Source organism: Odocoileus virginianus, chromosome 6 (assembly GCF_023699985.2).
Source record: "Odocoileus virginianus isolate 20LAN1187 ecotype Illinois chromosome 6, Ovbor_1.2, whole genome shotgun sequence".
Taxonomy (NCBI): Eukaryota; Metazoa; Chordata; class Mammalia; order Artiodactyla; family Cervidae; genus Odocoileus; species Odocoileus virginianus.
The window spans coordinates 35,497,260-35,519,725 of NC_069679.1; the positions used below are offsets into that span (position 1 = coordinate 35,497,260).

Here is a 22,466-nt window from a genome sequence, read left to right on the forward strand (position 1 = left end):
GTTGGATTATTTCACTTGTTAGTTTCATGGTAGATTCTGGTCCAAAAGGAGAGAACCTAAAATGACTTAAAATCAGCAAGGGAATTCAATTTTTGTTTCTTTTTCAGTAACCACTTGAAAAGAATGAAAGATTAAAAATGAGATACTCCTTGTCACTTACAAATAACACCTTTAAAGTGGGTTGCATGTAATCCTTGCTCTAAGCCTACATTTTGTCTTAAGGAATTAAAGAGATGTTTATAAACTTACTTCCAGTAGTTTTAGTGGTATATATTTTTTGCAAAGTCTCTTTTGAAGTGAGACAATGACAAATGAGTCTCTCATTTTCTTTTTTAAATTTTTATTTTGTTTTTATCATGTTAGTGTCTGTAACTTGCATTGCTTGGTTCAGTGAAGACAGACCATTTGCAGTGGGATATTTTGATGGAAAATTGTTATTGGGAACAAAGGAACCACTTGAGAAAGGAGGCATTGTTCTAATTGATGCACATAAGGTAAAGCATCTTTACCATATGATTACTTTTTCTTTATTTTATACTGTAGTGTTGCTTGATACTAGTTTCTCAAAAAATGTTTTTACCTCAGTCACTTGTGATTTAATATTCTGTTGTTATACAAAGTTTTGGGGCCATGTATATAAATGAAGAAGTCTGTGTAAGAAAGCCATTGAGCTCAGAGATAAAACCAAAACAGTGATATAGGATACCTCGGTCAGAGTACCTCCCAGTAATGCTAGAAATTCCATATATGAAGAATGATTCCGTTACCTTAAACAGAGGTTACCAATTCAGAAGCTTATGGGGCCACTAGTTAAGTAACATAAATTCATGAAGCCAGTGGTTGGAACATGTGAAGAAGGGTAAAAACGTCAGAAAAATAGAGCCTGTTATACAGAGTGAAGTAAGTCAGGAAGAGAAAAACAAATATTGTGTACTAGCACATATATGTGGAATCTAGAAAGATGGTACTGATGAACCTGTTTGCAGAGCAGTAGTGCAGACACTAGACATTGAGAACAGACTTAACAGACACCGCTGGTGGGATGTGTGGAGAGAGTAACAGGGAAACGTACATTACCGTGTGTAAAATAGATAGCCAGTGGGAATTTGCTAATATGACTCAGGGAACTCAGACGGGGCTCAGGAACAAACTAGAGGGTTGGGGTGGCAAGGGAGATGGGAGGGATGTTCAGGTTGGGGGAGACATGGGTAAACCTATGGCCAATTCATGTTGATGTATGGTAGAAACCAATACAACATTGTAAAGCAATTATCCTTCAATTAAAAATAAATTTTAAAAAAATCAGAAGAACCCAGTGAAGACAACCGTATAAACATGAAACATGTCCCAGGTTCTCATAGTATTAGCTATTTTTAGTGTAAGAGATTCTTCTTTAAAAAAAAAGTTTCTTCTTTTTCTTATTTTGATAATCAGTAGTCAATAAAAATAACTTTAAAAATGGTGATGAAAAATAACATATTCCTTCTTAATTAGAATTTCATAATTCATTCATCCAAGTAACATTTATTGGGCTTTGACTGCAGCAAATATATATAATACAGACTATATTAAACAATGAGTTAGTTAGTGGTTGAAAATAATGTAATAGTATCTGATTTGCATAAAATGTCCATTTCAAAATAATTGAGTGATAGAAGTATAGGTCATAAATTACTAAGTTTTAAGTGTTTGTAAAGTGAGCATTACTATGATATTTTTCTCCCTCTACCATTTTAAGGATACTCTTATTAGTATGAAGTGGGACCCAACAGGTCATATTCTTATGACATGTGCCAAAGAAGAAAATGTGAAACTCTGGGGACCAATTTCAGGGTGCTGGCGCTGTCTGCATTCACTCTGCCATCCATCTATTGTAAATGGCATTGCTTGGTGCAGCCTTCCAGGGAAAGGATCCAAGTTGCATTTACTGATGGCCACGTATGTTATAAATTTGTGTGTGTGTCTTAATCTTTATATTAGTGTAGGCTGTTACTCGCATTTTAAGTGTGGCTTCTCAAGAATTTTAAACTGTTTATTACCAGTTATTGTTCTAAAATGTGTAATACCATAAGATCACCTTAGAGAAATAAAGAGCAGTTTTCCAATGTGAAGCTTTGGCTATGCAATCCAGAGATACGCCATCTCCTTAACCCCATGTAATATTGGTAAAAAACATGGGTCCTACTTGTATTTCTTGTGAAATTATAGCATACCTACCACAAATAATTTTTTTTAATATATTGTAGTATTTCTATCAGGTCTTAATTGATTGCTGTTTGAGAATATTTTTACTTCTACATATTGACATATTTTGGTTTTATGTGATCAAATTTTTCAAGTGGCTGTCAGAGTGGCTTGGTATGTGTTTGGCGTATTCCCCAAGATATCACACAGACCAGTGTGACTAGTTCAGAAGGATGGTGGGACCAGGAATCAAGTTGCCAGGTAAGTGTTCTGGTGTTTTTTCAAGACTTTATTTGAAACCTTAGATAGTATATGTTATCAAGTAGTCCTCCTACTTGGTATCTCAAACGTCAAGAATAGTTAGGGAAATGTGAATAATTGTCATACTTTGTGTGCTTTTTGAATTAGCTTTATTTTTTTTTTTTTGTAAGTCAGGGATACCATAATTACTTATTAAGGTGAGATACTCAGTAAATATCAAGTGGTGATCATTTATGGTATATAATTGACACTACCAATAGGTGAGTCCCAAGTTAAAGAGTTTTGGTACAGTTAAGTAGGAACACCACAGGAGCACTCCTATCCAAAGTATCTCCTACTGATACCAGAATTCCATCTATAGAACCATTCCTTTACTTTAAACAGAGGTTAAAGATTAGAGTAGAAAGGAAATTTCCTGGTGATCCAGTGGTTAGGACTTGACGCTTTCACTGCTGTAGCCCCAGGATCAGTCCATGGTCAGGGAACTAAGATGCCAAAATGCATGATGTGGCCGAAAATGAAAATTACAGTAGATGCTCACAGAGCAATCTAGGTAAGTAACGTAAATTCACAAAGCTGGGAATTGGAAGGTATGGAGAATGTAAAACACTCCACACACACACACAACACCCACCTACCCACTCCAGGAGTGCATATGCTTCATACATACATACACACACCCAGGGGTGCACAGCTTCATATAAAGGGCATAACTGCCACAAGCTGATTGCCACCCTCTAGAAATGAGATCCTATTGTTACCAGATTGTCTACTTTTTTTGACAGAAACTAAAAATTCAGTGTTTTAAGTAAAATTTCCCAATATTAAATACTGGCATGTGACTTGAAAATTCCTTAAAACCCTGGGTGGCCAGTTGAATTATATCCCTGAGTTGCCAGTTTGCAGCCTCTGTTGCTTTCTTTTTTGTTCATGATACAAATACTCCTAGAGGAAATACATTACGTCATTTTTGGGTAAATGAGTATATCTGGTATTATACCCTCTCATAACTAAAAGGAAAAGGGAGCTTGAAGACAGGAAGGGGTGAGGAGGGAGTGGATAGCTCACTACTAGGAAAAAATACCACAGAAGCAGAGGTAGGAGCACCTGAGATAAATCTGATTTGCCGTCTCTGCTAAAAAGTAGCCCTTTGGACAAGCCTTAGCTATCTCATTGCTAAAACCTGCAGAGCAAACATGAGATTATGTTGAGATTAAATACCATGTGATAGACAGAACCATAACAGATAAAAGAACCTGTTTGTATAGCACCAGCATATGCAATTCACAAATGTTAGAGGCAAAAAATGAAAATTACATAAAGCGAAATTCCAAATTAAAACACTCATTAAAAAGTAGAAGTGGACTTCCCTGGTGGTCCAGTGGTTAAGACTGCACTTCCTTTACAGGGGATGGGGCTCGATCCTTGGTCAGGGAACTAAGATCCCACATGTTCCGTGGCAACGCCCCTTCCCCCTCTCCTGCAAAAGGTAAAAGTTAGAATTTTTCCTATTTCTGAGGGATAATTGAAACAAATGTAGTCTGTTTGAAGAGTAGGGAACTAGATTATAAGTACAGCAAAAAAAAAGATGAAATAGCATCACTGAAGGAGAACCAGGTTCGTATCTTATTATTTTCTGTCAGGCTAACCCTTATGAGAAAATTGTCCTTCACTCTTCCCAACTTTATACTGAAATATAAAATTTCCAAGAATGAATTATAAATTGTTTTAATTTTAATATTTGTTCAAAATAAAAATTAATTGCAGGATGGATATAGGAAATCAGTTGGAGCCAAGTGTGTTTATCAGTTGCGAGGACACATCACCCCTGTCCGGACCGTTGCCTTTAGTTCTGATGGGTTGGCCCTGGTGTCTGGTGGATTAGGTGGCCTTATGAACATTTGGTCTTTAAGGGTAAGAGTATAGATGTTATTTTCATTTTCAGAAATGTTTTTATATTAACTTACATACAATAAAAGTTAACCCAACCAATCTTAGGAATATTTTGTGTAATAATATCTTGAATATTGAAGAAACCCTTTTCAGAACTCCCTGCCCTTTAATTTTTCTTAGTGATGTATTTTTAAAGTTCTTTGGAAAAGGCTCTAGAAAAATGGATAGTAGTATGCAGTTGGACATTGCCTAATTTAGCTAAATGTAGGTTTTAGAATAAATTTTTGTGAATGTGAAGTATAAATTTAAAATGTAAATAATGGCTAACCAGTTAAGGAGTGTGTATTGATGAATACATCTCATTTTAGGATGGCTCTGTCTTGCAAACTGTTGTGATTGGCTCTGGAGCTATTCAGACCACAGTATGGATTCCAGATGTTGGGGTGGCTGCTTGCTCAAATAGATCAAAGGTAATTTTATAATTAAATCAAATTATAAGTTGTTAACCTCTGAGGTATCTTTGAAATCGTAGTCCAAGGATCCCACTTTACAGAGGAGAAAACTGATATACAGAGGGATTATTACTTGCCCAAGATAATGCAACTATCTAGTGGCAGAAGGAAAACTAGAACCTAGTACTCTTCTATACTCTTTTGGGGAAAATGCTTAATTATTGAATGACTTTCCACTGGAAGTTATAGAGAACTTTTTACTTTCTGCCATGATTTTTGAGATAGGACTAAATTATCTTAAAATAATTTTCCTTAAAAAGAAGGACCACCTCATAAACCTTTAATTCAAGTATTCAGAATAGATCTTGGCTTTCAAATTTAATGTTCTAGTGAAAAATACTAGCCCTCTTCTGTGAAATAATTTTGTGATGACATTATCTCTTACAGTCCATGGGGCCATGCAAAGAGTTGGACACAACTTAGCCACTTCACTTTCACTTTATCTCTTATAATATTGCTTTTCATATCCCTAATGAGTAGTGCCAATAATCCTGCTTTGGTTTACATTTTATGTGGTTAAGTATAGAGCTGTAAACCTGCATGAACAGTCCTACTAGATGTAAAATATAGAATCGGACCATAGATAGCAGTGGCCTGCATAGAATAAACCATAGAGCCATAGGGCAGTGCTGCTTCTCCTGTAGTTGTGTGTCAGTCAGCAGAGTACTGATCCCTCTAGTATTCCTTTCATCATGTCAGACTGTTAAAATATACTGGATGCTTTTCCTATAAATCCTATGAAATAGCAAATAATTAATGTCTCTTTAAGAAGAATCAGCTAATCCAAGGTAGTTCACAAATTTTGTAGTTATTTCTTATTCACTTGTTTTTACCTTAGACAAAATTTAGGATATTTTGAAGTTCCTAGGCATTAAAAGTATAGCATAAAATGTCTAAAAGGCAAAAGTATTTAATGCAATTATTGGAAGGAATTTCTCATATATAAATAGTGGTGGAATTGTCTCTCTTTTATTTAAACAATTATCATGTGGCATGGTTTCTTTTTCATCAGGATGTTTTGGTCGTGAATTGTACAGCAGAATGGACTGCTGCTAATCATGTTTTAGCAACCTGTAGGACAGCACTGAAACAACAAGGTATTCTGGGATTAAACATGGCTCCCTGCATGAGAGCATTTTTGGAGCGGCTACCCGTGATGCTTCAGGAGCAGTATGCATATGAAAAGGTAACTGATTACAGTCAGTCTTGCAGATATACAGATGACTGGTGCTTTGGAATTTGAACTGTAGCTTTGAATTTATCCTTTAAGCATATGAGATCTGAGTGAAATAAGTGGGTTTATTTGGGCAGAAGCAAATGAAAAATAGTCATGCCTAAAATTGTTGTTCAGTAATCCTAAACCTGCTTTTACTTTATTTTAATGGGAGTAAAATGTTTAAATAACCCTCAGATTTGTATAGTGCTTCTGTCATTCTTTTTCAGATTATTTGTTCATTCAAAACCTATTTAAACCCCTGTACTTCAGAGTACATCATCTTCCCTTTTCTAACCCAAATATCTATTTTTGTGTGGCTTTGCTATCCCAGAGTTGGGAGGTGGAGTGGATATGGGCATCAGAGTGAATATCCTGTCCACTTATCAGGTGAATCTTTGTGGAAAGTTTAGTGGAAGAGCTAAGGTTGAACTAAATAAGTAGGGTTGTTAAATACTAGAATGGGAAATACGGAGTCTGGACTTGGTGCCCAGGTCATGATCCTGTGTAACCTGTCTTCCAGCCCTCAGTAGTCACAGCATGCTGTTCTGAAGCAAAGTGCTTTGGGGTTTTTTCCTTTTGCTTGTTTGTTTGTTGCTGTGTTACACTGATCAGCTGTTACCATGCCCAGTTAATTTCAGTGAGGTGTGCCCAGGTTTTCTTTTCTGAATCACTCAGTCACTCAGAGTTGCTCTAGTACCTCTAGGGAGGACCATGGAAGGAGACTGTCTTTGGTGGCTACCAGGGTTCTTTTGGTAAAGGAGAAAATGTGCGAGGGTGCAGGTCTCCATGGTTCCAATTTTCTGCCCTTTTTTTGTTATTGTGAACTAACAACAAAAAAACTGTAAAATTGTAATGAACATATGCTAAATGCAGTGTAGCGTCTTGGATTGAATCTTAGAGCAGAAAAGGAACATTAGTGGGAAACACCGTGAAGTTTTGTGATTTAGTTATTATTGTAACCAATGTTAATTTCTTAGTTTTAATTGATGTACCATGGTTATATAAGATGTTAACATTAGAGGTGATTGGGATTTTACAGGAATTCTCTGCACTAATCTCTATAACTCTCTATGTGCCTAAAATTATTTCAAAGTAAAAAGCTTAAAAAAGAACCAGTAAAGTTAAAATATGACTACAGGCTTTCAGAATGCAGTAGGCTGATTTATAATATTTGGCAGAGACCCTTCAGCATCATATCCCTGCCTTTTCTCTTAGCCTCATGTGGTTTGTGGAGACCAGCTTGTTCACAGCCCCTATATGCAGTGTCTGGCTTCCCTTGCTGTGGGACTTCATCTGGATCAGCTGCTGTGTAATCCGCCAGTGCCCCCACACCACCAGCACTGCCTCCCTGACCCTGCATCCTGGAATCCAAATGAGTGGGCCTGGTTAGAGTGTTTCTCCACCACCATAAAAGCTGCAGAAGCCCTGACCAACGGAGCACAGTTTCCAGAGTCTTTTACTGTTCCCGATCTAGAGCCTGTTCCAGAGGATGAACTTGTACTCCTAATGGTAAATGTAGTATGAGCTACTATTATATGTAACTGAGATTGTGTTATATGGATGTTTATCAAATAGTAGACCAACAGTAAGTATTTGCTGGCTTGAATAGAGCAAGAAGCACACCCTTAGATAAACTCAAAATATTTTGCTTTCAAATAGTCACATTCAGTCTGATAAAAGGTTTCTATGGTGACAGGGATTGATTATGAGAATTGTGGAGCTTGTATAAACTTGCTGGTTTTCAGAAACATCGTCCCATATTTTCTCATTTTCTTGTTCTTAGGTACCTTGTTAGTATACATATATATCTGTAAATATATTTAGCATCTTTTCCTGGCCATCTTTTTAGCTTTATTCCACATATAGATTCTAAATTATTTAGTTCTTCAAACATGTTTAATAGAATATGAGAAGGCATTTTAGTTGTCATTTCTTTGTGATTGTATTTGAGAGTGTCTAGACACTGAACTAAATAGAGATAAAATGCCTGGGTAGATAGTGTGGGCCAGCAGTTGATCTAGCAACCCCCTTACCTAATTAAGATTTATATAAACAAACATTTGAATATATAAATATACAATGTAAAACATTGTATGTTGTTCATATATTCAAATATATATAAATATATTTGAATATACTCATTTATTGAATATTTGTTGAATGTTTATTCATTGATAAATGAATTTATCAGTTCATTTATTGAATATATTCATATATTCAAAAATATATGAATTGAAGAAAATGAATTTGAGCAAACTCCGAGAGATGGTAAAAGGACAGGGAAGCCTGGCGTGCTGCAGTCCGTGGGGTTGCAAAGAGTAGGATACAACTAAGTGACTAAACAACAACAACAACAATCTAAATATAGATTATTTTAGTTAGAAAGTATTCTTCTGAGCTTATTTCTCTCAAGTATGTCATATGTAGATGAGGAAACTGAAGTCTAGAAAGATGAAGTGACCTACCCACAGCTGTTCGAGTTCACAGGTCTGATGGCTCCTGCAAATGACCTTGTACCTGTGGGTGCTCAGAAGTGAATAGCTTTGAATCTCCAATGTGTTAGTGATAGTTGATAGTAAAAGTGTTTATCAGTTCAGTGCAGGTCAGTCACTCAGTCATGTCCGACTCTTTGCGACCTCATGAACCGCAGCACACCAGGCCTCTATGTACGTCACCAACTCCCAGAGTCCACCCAAACCCATGTCCATCAAGTTGGTGATGCCATCCAAGCATGTCATCCTCTGTTGTCTCCTTCTCCTCCTGCCCCCAGTCCCTCCCAGCATCAGGGTCTTTTCCAATGAGTCAACTCTTCACATGAGGTGGCCAAAGTACTGGAGTTTCAGCTTCAGCATCAGTCCTTCCAATGAACACCCAGGACTGATCTCCTTTAGGATGAACTGGTTGGATCTCCTTGCAGTCCAAGGGACTCTCAAGAGTCTTCTCCAACACCACAGTTCAAAAGCATCAATTTTTCAGCACTCGGCTTTCTTCACAGTCCAACTCTCACATCCATACATGACCACTGGAAAAACCATAGCCTTGATCAGATGGACCTTTGTTGGCAAAGTAATGTCTCTGCTTTTTAATATGCTATCTAGGTTGGTCATAACTTTCCTTCCAAGGAGTAAGGGCCTTTTAATTTCATGGCTGCGATCACCATCTGCAGTGATTTTGGAACCCCAAGAAATAAAGTCTGACACTGTTTCCCCATCTGTTCGCCATGAAGTGATGGGACCGGATGCCGTGATCTTAGTTTTGTGATTGTTGAGCTTTAAGCCAACTTTTTTTTTTTTTCCCCCATTTATTTTTATTAGTTGGAGGCTAATTACTTTACAGCATTGCAGTGGTTTTTTTCATACATTGAATTAGCCATGGATTTACATGTATTCCCCATCCCGGTCCCCCCTCCTACCTCCCTCTCCACCCCATCCCTCTGGGTCCTCCCAGTGCACCAGGCCTGAGCACTTGTCTCATGCATCCAACCTGGGCTGGTGATCTGTTTCACCCTAGATATACATGTTTCGATGCTGTTCTCTTGAAACATCCCACCCCCGGGTTCTCCCATAGAGTCCACAAGTCTGTTCTATACATCTGAGTCTCTTTTTCTTTTTTTGCATATAGGGTTATCGTTACCATCTTTCTAAATTCCATATATATGTGTTAGTATACTGTAATGGTCTTTATCTTTCTGGCTTACTTCGCTCTGTATAATGGGCTCCAGTTTCACCCATCTCATTAGAACTGATTCAAATGAATTCTTTTTAACGGCTGAGTAATATTCCATGGTGTATATGTACCACAGCTTCCTCATCCATTCATCTGCTGATGGGCATCTAGGTTGCTTCCATGTCCTGGCAATTATAAACAGTGCTGCGATGAACATTGGGGTGCACGTGTCTCTTTCAGATCTGGTTTCCTTGGTGTATATGCCTAGAAGTGGTATTGCTGGGTCATATGGCAGTTCTATTTCCAGTTTTTTAAGAAATCTCCACACTGTTTTCCATAGCGGCTGTACTAGTTTGCATTCCCACCAACAGTGTAAGAGGGTTCCCTTTTCTCCACACCCTCTCCAGCATTTATTGCTTGTAGACTTTTGGATAGCAGCCATCCTGACTGGCGTGTAATGGTACCTCATTGTGGTTTTGATTTGCATTTCTCTGATAATGAGTGATGTTGAGCATCTTTTCATGTGTTTTTTAGCCATCCGTATGTCTTCCTTGGAGAAATGTCTGTTTAGTTCTTTGGCCCATTTTTTGATTGGGTCATTTATTTTTCTGGAGTTGAGCTGGAGGAGTTGCTTGTATATTTTTGAGATTAATCCTTTGTCTGTTGCTTCATTTGCTATTATTTTCTCCCAATCTGAGGGCTGTCTTTTCACCTTGCTTATAGTTTCCTTTGTTGTGCAAAAACTTTTAAGTTTCATTAGGTCCCATTTGTTTATTTTTGCTTTTGTTTCTAAAATTCTGGGATGTGGGTCATAGAGGATCCTGCTGTGATTTATGTCGAAGAGTGTTTTGCCTATGTTCTCCTCTAGGAGTTTTATAGTTTCTGGTCTTACATTTAGATCTTTAATCCATTTTGAGTTTATTTTTGTGTATGGTGTTAGAAAGTGTTCTAGTTTCATTCTTTTACAGGTGGTTGACCAGTTTTCCCAGCACCACTTGTTAAAGAGGTTGTCTTTTTTCCATTGTATATCCTTGCCTCCTTTTTCGAAGATAAGGTGACCATAGGTTCGTGGATTTATCTCTGGGCTTTCTATTCTGTTCCATTGATCTATACTTCTGTCTTTGTGCCAGTACCATACTGTCTTGATGACTGTGGTTAAGCCAACTTTTTCACTCTCCTCTTTCACTCTCAACAAGAGGCTCTTTAGTTTTTCTTCACTTTCTGCCATAAGGGTGGTGTTATCTACCTATCTGAGGTTATTGCTATTTCTCCTGGCAATCTTAATTCCAGCTTGTGCTTCTTCCAGCCCAGCGTTTCTCATGATGTACTCTGCATATAAGTTAAATAAGCAGGGTGACAATATACAGCCTTGACGTACTCCGTTTCCTATTTGGAACCAGTCTGTTGTTCCATATCCAGTTCTAACTGTTGCTTCCTGACCTGCATACAGATTTCTCAGGAGGCAGGTCAGGTGGTCTGGTATTCCCATCTCTTTAAGAATTTTCCGCAGTTTATTGTGATCCACACAGTCAAAGGCTTTGGCATACTCAGTAAAGCAGAAATAGATGTTTTTCTGGAACTCTCTTGCTTTTTTGATGATCCAGCAGATGTTGGCAATTTGATCTCTGATTCCTCTGTCTTTTCTAAAACCAGCTTGAACATCTGGAAGTTCACAGTTCACATATTGCTGAAGCCTGGCTTGGAGAATTTTGAGCATTACTTTACTAGCATGTGCGATGAGTACAGTTTTGCGGTAGTTTGAGCATTCTTTGGAATTGCCTTTCTTTGGGATTGGAATGAAAACGGAGCTTTTCCAGTCCTGTGGCCACTGCTGAGTTTTCCAAATTTGTTGACATATTGAGTGCAGCACTTTCACAGCATCATCTTTTAGTATTTGAAATAGCTCAACTGGGATTCTATCACCTCCACTAGCTTTGGTGGTAGTGATGCTTCCTAAGGACCACTTGACTTCACATTCCAGGATGTCTGTCACACCATTGTGATTATCTGGGTCGTGAATATCTTTTTTGTGCAGTTCTGTGTATTCTTGCCACCTCTTCTTAATATCTTCTGCTTCTGTTAGGTCCATACCATTTCTGTCCTTTATTGAGCCCATCTTTGCATGAAATATTCCCTTGGTATCTCTGATTTTCTTGAAGAAATCTCTAGTCTTTCCCATTCTGTTGTTTTCCTCTATTTCTTTGCATTGATTGCTGAGGAAGGCTTTCTTAACTCTCCTCGCTATTCTTTGGAACTCTGCATTCAAATGGGTTTATCTTTCCTTTTCTCCTTTGCTTTTCCCTTCTTTTCTTTTCACAGCTATTTGTAAGGCCTCCTCAGACAGCCATTTTGCTTTTTTGCATTTCTTTTTCTTGGTGATGGTCTTGATCCCTGTCTCCTATACAGTGTCACGAACCTCTGTCCGTAGTTGATCAGGCACTCTGTCAGATCTAGTCCCTTAAATTTCTTACTTCCACTGTATAGTCATAAGGGATTTGATTAGGTCATACCTGAATGGCCTAGTGGTTTTCCCCACTTTCTTCAATTTAAGTCTGAATTTGGCAATAAGGAGTTCATGACCTGAGCCACAGTCAGCTCCCGGTCTTGTTTTTGCCGACTGTATAGAGCTTCTCCATCTTTGGCTGCAAAGAATATAATCAGTCTGATTTCAGTGTTGGCCATCTCGTGATGTCCATGTGTAGAGTCTTCTCTTGTGTTGGTGGAAGAGGGTGTTTGCTATGATCAGTGTGTTCTCTTGGCAAAACTCTTATTAGCCTTTGTCCTGCTTCATTCTGTAATCAAAGGCCAAATTTGCCTGTTACTCCAGGTGTTTCTTGACTTAATACTTTTGCATTCCAGTCCCCTATAATGAAAAGGACATCTTTTTTGGGTGTTAGTTCTAAAAGGTCTTGTAGGTCTTCATAGAACTGTTCAACTTCAGCTTCTTCAGCATTACTGGTCAGGGCATAGACTGGATTACCGTGATAATGAATGGTTTGCCTTGGAAACGAACAGAGGTCATTTTGTCATTTTTGAGATTGCATCTAAGTACTGCATTTCGGACTCTTGTTGACTATGATGGCTACTCCATTTCTTCTGAGGGATTCCTGCCTACCGCAGTAGATAAAATGGTTATCTGAGTTAAATTCACCCATTCCAGTCCATTTTAGGGAAATACTAACTGTGTAAAAATCAAGTTCAGCACAATTGTAAAACTGTTCTTAATTTCTCATAATATTACCAAATTCTTTTTTTTTTTTTTTGAAAGAAGACTTAGTTGTTAGTTAAGAACAGATGAATCTTTTTCAAAAAGATTTTCTCAAAAAACGGCCGGGGGAAAAAGGAAGGCTGCATTTTGGTCTTCTTCCTGCTTGTAACTGATTGTGTGATCTTGGGCTTCTCCTTTTCTCTTAAGAAAAATAATAATTTGATCATTTTAAAGACTTTAAAGAAGAAAAAAAGATAAATATTGATTAAGCAAAGTTGATCCTGATGTTTGTCCTGTCTTGCAGGATAACAGTAAATGGATTAATGGCATGGATGAACAAATTATGTCTTGGGCAACTTCCAGACCTGAGGTCAGTAAAGAGGACAATAACTTTAGGGTGGTTCTTAATGAATCTTCTGGTTCTAAATGCTTATGTGTTTATACCTTGATGTCCCCTACAGAGGCTTGTACACACTTAGTACCCAGCAGATGCTTGTTTGAATGAATTAACGAATCAGATTTTGATTTGTTTGTGGTTTTCTAGGACTGGCACCTGGGAGGTAAATGTGATGTCTACTTGTGGGGTGCTGGCAGGCATGGACAGCTGGCAGAAGCTGGAAGAAACGTAATGGTACCTGCAGCAGCTCCCTCATTCTCACAGGCCCAGCAGGTAACTGGGAGGGTAAAGAATTGGAGAACTGACAGTTCTGATTCCCGTGCTTTCAGTAACTTACTTTGGGATGGTTTGTCCACTGCATAATATATTGTGAGGGACCCAACAAAGTCATGATATATAGCTTCTAAATAAAGTTTTATAGAGTTTTTATCAGACTTAAGTTTTGTTAATATTCCCAAATTTTTCTTGTTTTCAAGTATAATGAATTAACATTCATGATGCTTTAAGCCTGCCCAGTACGTATTTATAGATGTTAAAATATCACTAATTATCAATTCTCTCTTGGGGGTCACAAGCTTGCTGGGATCTTTAGCCAGATCTCATTGATACCCTTCCCCTCTTCTAATAATCGTGGTACTAAATCTCCAAACTCTTCTTAAGGCTCCTGCTTTCACTTCTGTTCTTCTCTACCTCAGTAAGCCCCAAGATGCACTACTGTTTCTTGCATATATCCCCTCCAGTTTCTGTTTCTTGGTGGCCTCCAGCCAGTCTTTGCTATTTTCCCATCACTGTTTCCTTTTTCTTCTTTTTATCTATCTTCTTCTTAAACTCTGCGCAATTGATTGAAAGGTCTGTAGATAACATGTTTCTAAACTGTCTTAAATCATCAGATGAGCCTCATACATCTTTTAGTTAAGTAAGCAGTTTTATAATAATCAAGGGCTTATAGGAATCCCATAGTTACGTCAAATCTTCCGCTTTAGTGAAAGGATGAAAGAACTGATAAAGGTAGCCTAGGTATATATGGAATCATTTTAAATGTTTGCATGTTAAAGCTATGTAATAGAAAATATTATATTTAATTTTGTGTTTTTATACTAGGTCATATGCGGTCAAAATTGTACCTTTGTCATCCAGGCCAATGGCACAGTATTGGCTTGTGGAGAAGGAAGTTATGGCAGATTAGGACAAGGAAATTCAGATGACCTTCATGTGCTGACAGTCATTTCAGCCTTACAAGGTAAAATTATCCTCAGTTAAAAGCAGATCGGAAACTATGGCCTGTTTGTAGGAATGTTTGCTTATTACATTGCAACTCACCCAAACCTTTGCTAAATAAAGTCATGTAGGGTTTTCACGTATATTTATATTCTGGTTTAGGCATGTACAACCTTAATTTTCCATATTTTAAGTTGTATTATTTTACAAATTGTCATAGCATTGCTAGAATTCAATGATATAACTTGCTGTGTTAATACTCACTGAAGATTGTAAACAAATTCTTTAAGATTGCAAAATTGTAATTTGGTAACTATTACTAGCAGTAGTAGGGCTTCCCAGGTGGCTCAGTAGTGAAGAGTCCACCTGCCAATGCAGGAGACACAGGAGACATGGGTTCCATCCCTGAGTCGGGAAGATCCTCTGAAGGAAGAAATGGCAACCCACTCCAGTATTCTTGCCTGGAAAATTCTATGGATAGAAGAGCCTGGCGGGCTACACTCCGTGGGGTTGCAAAGAGTCGGATACAACTGAGCAACTGAGCACACACACAATAGCAGTAGTAATCAGGCATGTGCTTCATTAACATTAAACACTAGTTTACATAGAAATGTGCATACCTACTAAAGTCTTTAAAAGGGCATCTCCATCAGAGTTCTCTGACTTGGAGACAGAATATCTCTGGGAAAAGCACTGCAGGGGGCCTCTGGCTTGTTTCTTAAGTTAACTTTTACTGACTCTAAAGTCAATAGACAAAGCAAATTGAGTTTTTTAAGTAAATGCATTTAAGTAACATAAGTTCATAATAAATTCTTGAATAGCTCTAAGTTCTCTTCCTTCAGATCTAAGTGTGAAGAGCACAACATTGCGGATGGGAGGGCTTGGTTCCTGTTCTGTTACATCCTGCCTCTGGTGCCTTGCATCAGCTACTAGACCTCTTTGTGACTCAGTTTCCCTAGTTGTACAAGTGGTGATGATAATATCTGCCTCATAGGCTCTGTGGGAAAATAGAAAATGAACAATCCATGTAAAGCACTTATAGGAGTGACTAGAACTTAGTCCTTAGTGACTGGAATTGCTCCTGTCACCCTTCTTCTGTTCCTTATCATGATCATCATTTTATGTTACTGCTCCCAAATTTCTAGGTTATGGCTACAATTTAGATTTATAATTAAAGATATTCTTTTCTATTTTTGTAGTGTGGTATTATTTTATTATGTGAGACTACTTTGTAGCAGCTTCAACTAAAGAGGGAACTTTTACCACCCAGTGACTCTTGTGTTTCTGCTCTGTTGCAGGCTTTGTGGTGACCCAGCTGGTGACTTCCTGTGGTTCTGATGGGCACTCAATGGCCCTGACTGAAAGTGGTGAGGTCTTTAGCTGGGGAGATGGTGATTATGGCAAACTCGGCCATGGGAACAGCGACAGGCAGCGACGGCCCAGGCAGATCGAGGCCTTACAGGGAGAAGAAGTGGTGCAGGTCGGGCAGGATATGGATAAGTTTATCTTTGAATGTAAACATACTGAGTTTAGTTCTCAAGATTAGGTGATGAAAAACAGTAGTAAAAACATATTACCCCATCATAAAAGATCCAGTGTTTTTGGTGGTTCATAGTCATTCTTGATTGTCTCAGGGGTTTAAATAGGTTTTGGTATTAGAATGGACTGTTTTTCCTAAACCAACTGGTTGACCTAGGCCAGGGTGCTCAGGTCTTTGTAAGAGGTGAGGTTTAAGTCCTATTCCACCGTTCTTGATCTACTGCTAAATGGAAAGCTTTGCTTTCAACCTGTCATTATTATTACAGAGGTTGAGTTCGTATACTTTTTTCCTGGAAAATCAATTAGCGATCTAAAATAGTGTTGTCAAATTGCATAGTACCTTAGAGCTTACAAAAAATTTCCCCATTCATTAACTCATAGTCTAGGTCATATCTGTGCAGCTGAAGAGCAGCAATAGTTCTTCCAAGGTGTGCTGTTTATTCTGGTCTTTCTGAAGATGATGAGTAGATCAGACTTGCAGGAGCAGGAGGGCCACTTGGGTGGATAAGACATACTGGTCTTGAAGATCCTGAGTTGCCAGTGAAGTTTATTTTAAAGATTATTACTGTATTAAAATCCCAAATGACTGATTTTCTTCTTAGTATACCCTCTTATTAACATTTTTGTTCTTGTTGGTTCTGTTTGTAGATGTCTTGTGGCTTCAAACACTCAGCAGTAGTAACATCAGATGGCAAGCTGTTTACCTTTGGGAATGGTGACTATGGTCGTCTGGGTCTGGGAAACACCTCTAACAAAAAACTTCCAGAGAGAGTGACTGCACTGGAGGGATATCAGATTGGACAGGCATGAAATAAGTCAATAACATGTTCTATCTGATCATAGTTTCTTGTTTCCTCTGTGTGCACTTAGATACTGTCCTTTCAGGAAGATTAGAATCACCAGTTGTACTTAACCCTGATGTACATTTTGTTTGGCCTAATTGGTAATTGGTTAACAAATGAAAGTCATAATTCAGAATGTGAATATTTCAAACTCCTCTTCATAATATAATTTGATATGAAACCTTTATATAATATAGTAACTCCTATTCGGTATCCTGGAAGTAGATGGCTGAATTGTAGCATATTGGTAGCTGCTGCTCTTAAGTAGTAATTGTCCAGGACCTATACCTGTTGAGACTGTCTCTTTATGAAAAGAGGAGATAAAATATTTTTATCTTCCTCTATCTTTTGTTATTCTTTAGACTGTCTCTGGTGTGAATGAGTATTTTTTCATCATATGTACTTTTTTCCTGTCTGTGTACTGGCTAATCCAGAGTTAGCCGTAGATATTTGAAAGATTTTTCTTTGAAGAAAAGAAAGTTGTCTTTTGTTTGTGAATGTTCAGAATATTTTCTTCATGACAAATTTTGGTTAACATATGTAAAACCCTGAAACCAATAAAAATCTTCTGGAAACAGAGCCAACTTTTTCACTGAAGTAAAGAGAAAGGGTCCCAGAAATGGGTATGTGTTTTAGGTATTGTCATTTGCCTTACTGACCACCCTATTCTTTCTCCAGGTGGCTTGTGGCTTAAACCACACGTTGGCAGTGTCAGCAGATGGCTCTATGGTGTGGGCTTTTGGAGATGGGGACTATGGAAAACTAGGTTTAGGAAATTCCACTGCAAAATCTTCACCTCAGGTCAGTATTGTGTTTAATCTAGGGATGCAGACATCATGGTTTTCTTCTGTCAGTACCTCTTTTTAGTTGGAAGTAATTTACTTCTAACATTTTTGGTAGTTCATAATGAAATATAGAAGCTTCCTTTGCTTACTCTTAAATTTCCATCATTCTAGATCTTATTTTAAATAAGCCATTAATTACTAAACTGGATATAAAAATTCAGCAAGGACAAGCATCTGTGTTTGTCATGGACTGAATAGTGTAGGACTACCTCCCATATAGAGAAGAAATAAGTATAAATATATTCCCAGGATATCTTATGAAGAGAAGCATGAACAATCTTTTGTAACTCTGCTTGTGGCTGCCATTTCAGCTTGTTCTTACAACTGAATTATACAGGTGTGTGCCTTTTTAAAAGTAATAGGAAAACCAAGTGCATAAACAATAATTTAGAATCTTTATTCACATTATAGAAGGTTTTTCGGCTCTTCAGAACTCTTATACAGTCCTTTTTATGTGGATTTTTCTAATATGTTTAACAAGCAGTGTGATTTACAAGTATTCAATTTACGTTCAACTCCATATTTTACTATCATATGTAGTCTGTGACATCTTGATAGCTAGATTGATAAATATTCCGCAGTAGGTACAGAAGGGAAGGAAACCCTCTCTGAAGAACACATAAAGCAGTTATTGTTACCTCTGAAAGCAGAAAAGAATCTGACTGGGAGCAGCCTGTGGCTTCACCTTGTCTTTTAGTGTTCTTTAAACAGCTATTGAGTTCTCTTTGGCTTCTGTTGTGCAGAGTAGTGTTTCCACTTCACATGGGATTTTAGCCAAACATCCCGTACTCCCTGTAGAACTCGCCCAAATTCAGGTAGTCTGCAGAGCAGTATGAGAAAATAATATTTAGGAGTGTGGGTTTGACTGGAAATAGGTGGGTGACTATGAATATTTTTCTGGAAGATAGTCCTTGAGTTTATATATCAGTTCAGTTCAGTCACTCGGTCATGTCCGACTCTTTGCAACCCCATGAATTGCAGCACACCAGGCCTCCCTGTCCATCACCAACTCCCGGAGTTTACTCAAACTCATGTCCAGTTTATACATACCAGTAGGCAAATTCGAGTTTTTTTTTTTTTTCTTTTTAAAGTATGTGCTTTACCCTTTTACTTTGCAGAAAGTTGATGTCCTTTGTGGAATTGGAATAAAAAAGGTTGCTTGTGGAACTCAGTTTTCTGTTGCATTAACCAAAGATGGTCATGTGTATACCTTTGGTCAAGGTAAGGCATTTTCCAGGCACTAATTATATTGCTTATTTTGTGCACACATGTATTACAGAAACATGTTCCCTCCAGCTATATAGAAAATGCTTAAATTGAGTCACTTCTCATTCTGGGTGATGAGTGACCCTCATTCCCCAGCTACTTTTCAGCTCCTCTTTCATGATGTTTGCTGTTAGGACAAACTCTCCTCCTCATTGATCACCCCTTCTACCAGAGCCTCTGTTCTTGCTAGAAGAATTCCTGCCAAAGCCTTCCTTTCCTCATCTCTGCTGCCTTTTTGCCTTGCTACCACAAGCACTGCCTTGACCACCAGAGCTCCTCTGGATCCTGCCTTACTTCCCAGCCCTTGCAGGGACTGGGGGGTTCAGGTCTTAGGAATTCACAGGCATTCAGGATTCAAATGTTAAGTAAATCCAAATACAGGCATCCACAGTGGGATTCCCTGGAAACGTGTTCACTTTTGTAAGTGGAGCTTCCTGGCAAGTTGTAGTGACTGAAGGGTGTTTGAGGCAGATGTGAGGAAGAGGAAGAAGTAAGCTGTGATTGAAGTTTCTAGTCTTAGAAGAATGTTGACACCACTGACAGGACAAGGGGTTGGTTTTGGGGAAAGAGACAAAGAGCTTAGTTTTAGTCATATTGAATTTGGGCCATGTTCTCTAGGATATGTGTATGGAGAAGTCTGGCAAGTTACTGGGGATTTAGGTCTGAAATTCCAGAGAGATTGCTTATAGAGATGTTGGTTTGCCTAATGGATAATGGTGTAGTTAAAGCCATATAAATAGGCTCTAAAAAACCCAGGGAGAGAACATGGGATAGAAAAGTAAGAGGATAAAACTCTGAAATGTGAGTAAAGGGCATGTAAGCACAGGAAGGGGACTCAAGAGAGTTGGCTTTGAAAGGAGTGGAGAGAGAGAGAGGTAGCCGGTGAGCCAGGACAGTGCAGTCTCTGAGGGGCAGGAGGAGCTGAGGCCACATTATCAGAAGGTTAAGTAGAGCTCTGTGGGCTGCAGCTGGAGAAGAGGCCGCTGCAGTAGGCAGTTAGGAGCTATTCATGGCTTTTGAGAGTATTTTCAGTGCAGTGATGAGAATGGAAGTTAGGCTGCAGAAGGTGGTCAAGCCAAACAGTATGTGAAACAGCAGGAACTAGCCTGCACTTTGTAGAAGTTTGGTGGCAAAGATAAGGGGAGAAGTTGGCTGCAAATTTGAGAACAAGAAAGGTTGCATGATGTGTTTTCTTAGGCTGTAAGAACTTTAGAGCCTTTGCGACTTATGTGCAAGTCCTCTCAAGTATGAGGATGCTAGAGGTACCTCTTGGTTTGAAGTAAGCTAATCATTTTAAATTTAACTTCATTATTTTTATGAATAAGGAGATTGTGACATTTTGCAAAGAAGCAGTTTTAAACTTTATCCATTCAGAATACAGTATACCTTACCAGAAAACCAGTTTTTGCCCCAGTGAGATATATATGTCATTTGTCATACCAGCATAGACATTAAATGACTCATTAGAAATTAGAAAAGGACTATGGTGTACCATCCATAAATGTCCTTTTGCCATTTTTTCAGATCGCTTGATAGGCTTGCCAGAAGGGCGTGCTCGCAATCACAATCGACCGCAGCAAATCCCTGTCCTGGCTGGAGTGGTCATCGAAGATGTGGCTGTTGGAGCTGAACACACACTTGCTTTGGCTTCAACTGGAGATGTGTATGCCTGGGGGAGCAATTCAGAGGGGCAGGTAAATATTTACTTCACTGCTGCTCTCTCATGTCTAGAAATCTGACAAAATTGTTCATTTGGCAAAGAGATAAGCTAGAAACTCAAAATATCTACACCAGGACTCAAGCCTGTCACTGAGCTCTACATCAGGTTGGAGTCCAGTCGTGCATATCTCTCTTTTGCTTGTGGCCTAGTAAATGTATCATTGTTTAAAGAGAAATCTGGCAATACAGCAAATGTAGTTAAGGGGATTAACTCAATATATGTGTGTGTGTGTACACACTGAGAAGTGCCTGGCACATAGTAAACGGCATTTTATAATTATTTGCTACTGTCATCATTAATCATCATCATTTTCACTACAGTAATAAGAGAGATTACATACTAGAAGCATCAGTTGATCTGAAAAATGGAAAGAATAAAACAATACTTTTATATTTCATAATATGACAGTGTACAAAGTATATTTGTGTTTGTTCAGGAGGTCTTGTCACTCCCATTATGCAGAGCAATAAACCGAGCCTATAAGAGATTGACAAAAGACTCAAGAGGTTGATGTGTTCAGCCTATCCTGTATGTGGAGGAGGGATGTACTTTGGTGGAGGACGTCTGAGATGCCTGCTGCTACAGTGGCTTTCAGCTCCACATGCAGAACCACATCCCCTTCCTCTGTAAATCTGCTTTACTTACAGCTGCCTCTAGAACCAGCAGCCCTCAAGTTCAAGGTCCAGTATTATTCATAGTAGCCTCATTTTGGCTCTGTGGTCTCCTCATCATTATATTAACAGGTGGGGAAGCTGGTCATCACTCTGGTTGCACATTGTCGTAATGAGAAGAGAGTTGATGTGGGGACACCTTTGGAATGTCCCTGATGGACCTTGACATTATCCTGCCTGGTGATGTTGAGGTGCTCAACCACCAAAACACTGTTTGTCCTAGTCAGGCCCTAAGAACAGAGATCTGGAGATGAGAATTTTATTCTGTGTGTATTTTTATAATTGTTTATTTACTGTTACACAGGCAATCTATGTTAAAAATCAAGAAATCAGTGTGTTTTAAGTAAAACCTCTAGGGATCATTCTGTTAAATATGTATTTTTTAACTTTCCAAGAATTTATTTCCTGTCTAGAAGTGAAGATGTTTTCAGTCATTGAGACTCCTCTGCTAGATTTGGAATGGCCTTGTTGCATTTTAATTTATAGGAGACAGTATGAGCTATGAGGATCATTCTGATAGAGAAAATCAAAATTAGCTTCATTATTTTGATATTGTTGCTTGATACAGATAGTAACTTATTTATGTCTGCTACCATCCAAAACAAAATTTTATCATCTTGGCTTCCTCTCTTCCTCTTTCTAATTGAATATCTGAGTATTTGTAATTTATTCCCAGCTTGGCTTAGGTCATACCAACCACGTTCGAGAACCAACCCTGGTAACAGTTCTGCAAGGGAAAAATGTTCGGCAGATCTCAGCTGGCCGCTGCCACAGTGCTGCATGGACAGCGCCACCTGTCCCGCCGAGAGCACCAGGTGAGGGAGGAAATAGCTGTGCTCCGGCAACCTCTCTTTCACCCCAGCTGCACTGTCTGCTTGCCAGCTTCACACTGTATCCAGGCACCATTCTGAAGCCATCAGACCTTCCCCCACACAACCAAAGCACTCTTTGTGCTACAGCACTGCAGATACTTTCAAAACAGGCAGCTCTCCTATAGACTTCATTACATAGCAGTCCCTCTCTGCTTC

At 38.5% G+C, this 22,466-nt stretch overlaps 1 protein-coding gene across 12 annotated transcripts in view; it reads left to right on the plus strand.

The window, feature by feature from the left end:
- The window catches only part of HERC1 (HECT and RLD domain containing E3 ubiquitin protein ligase family member 1), a 206,459-nt gene that overhangs the window by 171,424 nt on the left and 12,569 nt on the right, over nucleotides 1-22,466 (plus strand). For all 12 annotated transcript variants that reach the window (XM_070469147.1, XM_070469145.1, XM_070469153.1 and 9 more), the window contains 16 exons: nucleotides 364-494; nucleotides 1,739-1,938; nucleotides 2,340-2,445; nucleotides 4,213-4,359; nucleotides 4,707-4,808; nucleotides 5,863-6,036; nucleotides 7,282-7,575; nucleotides 13,245-13,310; nucleotides 13,485-13,610; nucleotides 14,439-14,577; nucleotides 15,854-16,035; nucleotides 16,743-16,898; nucleotides 17,615-17,737; nucleotides 18,900-19,002; nucleotides 20,572-20,741; nucleotides 22,115-22,253. In XM_070469147.1, coding sequence (XP_070325248.1) covers nucleotides 364-494; nucleotides 1,739-1,938; nucleotides 2,340-2,445; nucleotides 4,213-4,359; nucleotides 4,707-4,808; nucleotides 5,863-6,036; nucleotides 7,282-7,575; nucleotides 13,245-13,310; nucleotides 13,485-13,610; nucleotides 14,439-14,577; nucleotides 15,854-16,035; nucleotides 16,743-16,898; nucleotides 17,615-17,737; nucleotides 18,900-19,002; nucleotides 20,572-20,741; nucleotides 22,115-22,253 — 2,358 coding nt within the window. The remainder of the gene's footprint in view (nucleotides 1-363; nucleotides 495-1,738; nucleotides 1,939-2,339; nucleotides 2,446-4,212; nucleotides 4,360-4,706; nucleotides 4,809-5,862; nucleotides 6,037-7,281; nucleotides 7,576-13,244; nucleotides 13,311-13,484; nucleotides 13,611-14,438; nucleotides 14,578-15,853; nucleotides 16,036-16,742; nucleotides 16,899-17,614; nucleotides 17,738-18,899; nucleotides 19,003-20,571; nucleotides 20,742-22,114; nucleotides 22,254-22,466) is intronic.